Source organism: Fulmarus glacialis, unplaced genomic scaffold, assembly GCF_000690835.1.
Source record: "Fulmarus glacialis isolate BGI_N327 unplaced genomic scaffold, ASM69083v1 scaffold3635, whole genome shotgun sequence".
NCBI classification, from domain to species: domain Eukaryota; kingdom Metazoa; phylum Chordata; class Aves; order Procellariiformes; family Procellariidae; genus Fulmarus; species Fulmarus glacialis.
In genome coordinates, this window is record NW_009214763.1 from 14,006 (window position 1) to 18,407 (window position 4,402).

At 41.7% G+C, this 4,402-nt stretch overlaps 1 protein-coding gene across 1 annotated transcript in view; it reads left to right on the forward strand.

The window, feature by feature from the left end:
• The window catches only part of ZNF365 (zinc finger protein 365), a gene marked incomplete at its 5' end in the record, with an annotated part of 17,870 nt that extends 13,993 nt beyond the window's left edge, over window positions 1-3,877 (forward strand). The window contains 1 exon segment of the mRNA XM_009578676.1: window positions 3,631-3,877. Coding sequence (XP_009576971.1) covers window positions 3,631-3,877 — 247 coding nt within the window.
• Window positions 3,878-4,402: the final 525 nt, after the last annotated feature.

A 4,402-nucleotide genomic window follows, 5' to 3' on the forward strand; every position in this document is an offset into this window, starting at 1 on the left:
AGAACTACTTCCTCCTGACTATAACAGCCTATTGCAAAGCTACAGTCATTGAATCTCTTCAGCAAACACAGGCCAAGTTTCAGCTGAAAATATCTTTAACATTCTGTAGGTAGGAAAGAGACAGTTGTCATTTCCTGACAGTAACACTGTCGACTTAAAAATCACGTGTAAGCAAACAAGTGCCCCGACAAAGCATGGGCACTAAGAACATCTCAGGTTACTCAAGCAGCTGTCCGGGGAGCAGCAGAACTAATTGTGCGTGTTTCTCATGTCTTTGCAACTTGGTCATGAGTCCCAGTGGCTGGTTTGGAGCATCATGCTGCCTGGCGAAGAGATGATCAGGCAGTGCCTCCTTCCTCAGGGCAACCTTTCCTAGTGGGGACACGAGTTGGGATCTTTTTCCCATTGCCCTGAAACCTGTTGCATCACCACGGATCTGGGACTTCTGTGTCCCTGCCAGATTTGTTTGTGTTTGACCAATGGGTTCAAGAATTACTGGAAGACTGAGACACACATGAACAGATGGATGGGCTGGAAAATAAACTAAAAATACAAAGTATAGCCTACTGGGTTGGGGGATGGAGCTTTTTGCTCTTTGGGTTGTTTTTGTTTTTCATATATCTTAGTCCTAGCAGGCAAGTGGCCAAATGCCCTTTTGCTGATAAGCAGTGTTTGCATTAATAATTAAGAGCATGGGGCTTTAGCTTTGTTTTTTCTACTTTTTCTTTTCATAGCTTTTATAGTTTGTTTTTTTTTTTCTTACTGATTTGAGATTCTGGAAAAACTTGATTGTCCAAAGCAGACTTTGAGTTGACTGTGTATACACTTTTCAGGCTCCTAGATGTCTTAATATGATTGGAATCAAGGAAAATAGAATTAAAATATAACCAGTGAATTCAATGACTCAGTGAGATGAGTCCTTCCACTGACAAGTCTTTAGCCTAAATATAACGCAGTTTGGTAAAACCCATTAATTGCTGACAAATAGTGGGAGTTCAAAGGCATATATGAAATTGTTTAGAGGTTTCTGTTTAACTACTGATATACTTCTCCTTTTAAAAGACACTGCCAAAACTAGAATTTAGTAGTAGCCTTTATTTGGAGTTACCAGATCAAAAATATCCCAACTTGTCCTATGAAGTAGGGAGAATAGAGGAGAGGATGCTTAGAGGGGTAGGAAAGTTTTATTTTGCTCTGCCTGTTCTGTGGATAAATCCAGCATTTGCACTGACCACACCACCTGTTTCAAGAGCTCTACTCAGCTCAGTACATAAAATGAGGTTTTAATGATATGTACCAGTTAAAAAAAATTTGGAAGTGTTACTACCCATCCAGAAAATTCAGTGTAATCTCAGGGGGTTTGGGGCCGCTGATGGCTTACATTGTTTGGGATCAATAGCTGGACTTGCAATCCCTCTTCCTTTTCTCCAGTTTCTCCTGGTGGTTTTCAGGACATGCCCCACTGAAGGCATGGCAGACCTTTGCTGATGCTCACTAGCCATTTCTCAAAGGCACTGAGACTTGCCGGCACATCTGTGCCTAAATTAACTTTAAATGCCAGCTCCCATTGTGAAGAAGCTAAGAATTAGGTGTCTCGAAATCATGAGACCTGTCTTGAAAAATACCTGATGTTTGTGAAATGCAGCAAGAATAGGACTGTTCTTAAGTGCCTGTGGCAGTGAGGTGCATTTAGTCAGATCATTTCAGTCTTTCTCCATAATGTGACAGATTAGGAATATGTTTGAGTAGAAGTTCAGACTCTCACAGTCACTTGTATCAAGGAGCTGCCGCTTTCAATGGAAAAACATTTCCTGCATCTGGGGCTGGCAGTGTTGCATTTCATGTGCAATGACCTGCATCTTCATCCGTCTTAGATACCTTCTTATCCTGACTGTGAGTTAGGGACAGACATTCATCTTCTCTACCATAAACTCGTTCAATTTAAATACAGTTTAGCTCTTTCAGGCAATCCCCTCTGATCATATTAACCTTGACCTTCTGCTGGTTTTAATGGCATCATTCAGTGCACCAGAGGAGTGACTAACATCACCTGCAATCACTTGCAACAATGCCTGCATGTGCTTTGGGAATAAATTATGTAACTTTTTCACCATAACAACATCTGAGAAAAACAGAGCACTACATCTTTTAACAACAACTAAGTAATGAGTTGTAACAGCAATGCCCAAGAAGTGATCATAAACCGGAGTAGCCAACACCTGTGCATTTACACGAACCGTTTCTAACCCCTAACAAGTGGCCAGAGCCCAGGCCTGCACCAGGCCAGCACGGCACAGCACCTGCAAGCTTCAGGTTGGACCTGCACAGCATTTTCCCCCCAAAACATCCCCATAGCAAAGTCTGGTTGGCAAAGCTGCCAACCAGGTAAAACTGTTCTGTAGATAAGCCTTGGTTCCTGTGCTGTTGACTGGCCCTCACTGCCTCCCACCATCAAAGAGAGAGGCTTCCGTGACACTCTTCTGGTCTTTTAAAGAGCAGGAGAGGGCTTGCACTGTACACCCTTGAACAACCACAGCTTTTTCCAAAACTGGCTTTTTCAAGTGTGCAATATTGTTTAACTCCCAGGAGGAGTAATACTACAGATACGTGGTTTCCAGAAATAACGAGCTATGGAAAACAGCCCTATGGGAACCCTTAAGAGATCGACTTGTACATCAGCACATCTGTTCTTCACTTCAGTCACAGTAGCTGGGCAGGCATGAGCTGGTGCCTTACGTTCGTAGTGCTGCTGTTACACTACATGTATCTGCTGTAAAACATTTCAAGATTTTGTTAAAAAGGCCTGTAATGATCTTACTTAGCTAAACTGTGGAACTGCAGTTTCAACGTAAAATTTCAGAGCAGAGGGCGTTGTTTAGCCTTTGCAGCACCAGGCACTGTGCTGTCGCTCCACCTGAGCTCACCGATTTCAGCAAACGCTGCTGGGCCTGAACCATTGCAGAGAGAACAAAGAATTCAGCTTACTTTGGCCTTTAAGCTTTCGTACCCTTCTTCACACCAGTTTCTGTATTCCCCTTTCCTCTTCTCCCATTTCAAATCAAAGCCTAAAAGCAAAGCTAAAGTTTCCCTAGATGGGTGGCCAGCACAAAGGCAGAGCGTGGAGTTTCCTGAGCTATTGGCTGTTAGTAGCAGCCACAGTCCAGGGCAGTGCTGAGATCCCACCAAGAAGTTCCTACAGTTCCTGCACCCACTTTCTACTGTTATTGGGGCTGTGTGGTCTTCCAAAGACCATGGGATGTTTGTTCTTCGCAGAAGGTTGCCAAGAACATACGCATCTTTAAAATCCCTGTAGATCACCAAGTTATGAGAATATAGACCTCAGTGAGGTCTCAGCACTCCAAAATCAGCAGAATGCTATCTGAATTAAAGTGTAGATGAACGTGCATTAAGAGTCCACCAGTAACACGTGTAGGGGTTCTTATAGTGAGGAATGCTTTTGAGTATTGAGAAATGTAATTCATCTTGCAACTCCGTTTTTAACTTTCAGCCTGGTCCTGTAAAACAAGGCTATTTCTGTCTTCAAAAATGTATGGGTTTTGGACATTTTGGAGACCTTTCACTTTACAAGATTGAATAATAGTTATTAATAATCACTATTATTAATTTCAGGAGCCGAGGAAGTCAACACGTTTCGTATAACATCCCTGACACAAAGCCTCATTCCTTTCAAAAAGGAAGAATCTTGTTGAAAAAAGCAAAGGATGAAAAAACCAGCTTGCAGCCAGTGAAATGCTTCTATGAACCTGTTGATTGCTCAAGAGAAATATGGAGAGCACAAAAAAAAGGTGAACCAGTCTGCTCTGCCAGGAAAGTGAGCGCAAAATCCAAGATGGGTAAAAAGGCCAAACCGCTATAGGAATGGTTAGCAATGCATAGTAATGCAGGAGCTTGGCTTCAACAGAACAAATACTGAATGAAGTTAATCATCCTACTTTTTCCTATCCATCTGGCCATGCCAAAACATATCAGATATAATATATATAGAAATATATCCAGTATGGAAGATTTATATTACTTAGTAATGCCATTCCCTCTTTGGGCGCTATAAGAGAAGTGACATTTTATTCAGTTTACATGGAGGTTTTTCTATTTATTTATTTATTTATTTATAGAGCTTATTCTAAATGACTGCATTTATCTTGCTGGGCAGTACTGTGGCTGTATGTTTAATTATTTTAGTGGCAGCATGTGGCCTGGTAATTTATTTTCCATCTGTGCTGTTGCTGAAGTTCAGAAGAATCCATTTAATCGGCACCTAAATACTCAATGTTTCAGCTTAGGTAGGTGTAAGATCAATGATTAACTGCTACCCGCACAGACATACTTAGATGCAAAAGGTCTACTTGAGTTGCTTGAAGGCTGTTTACAGCAGTAGATTGCT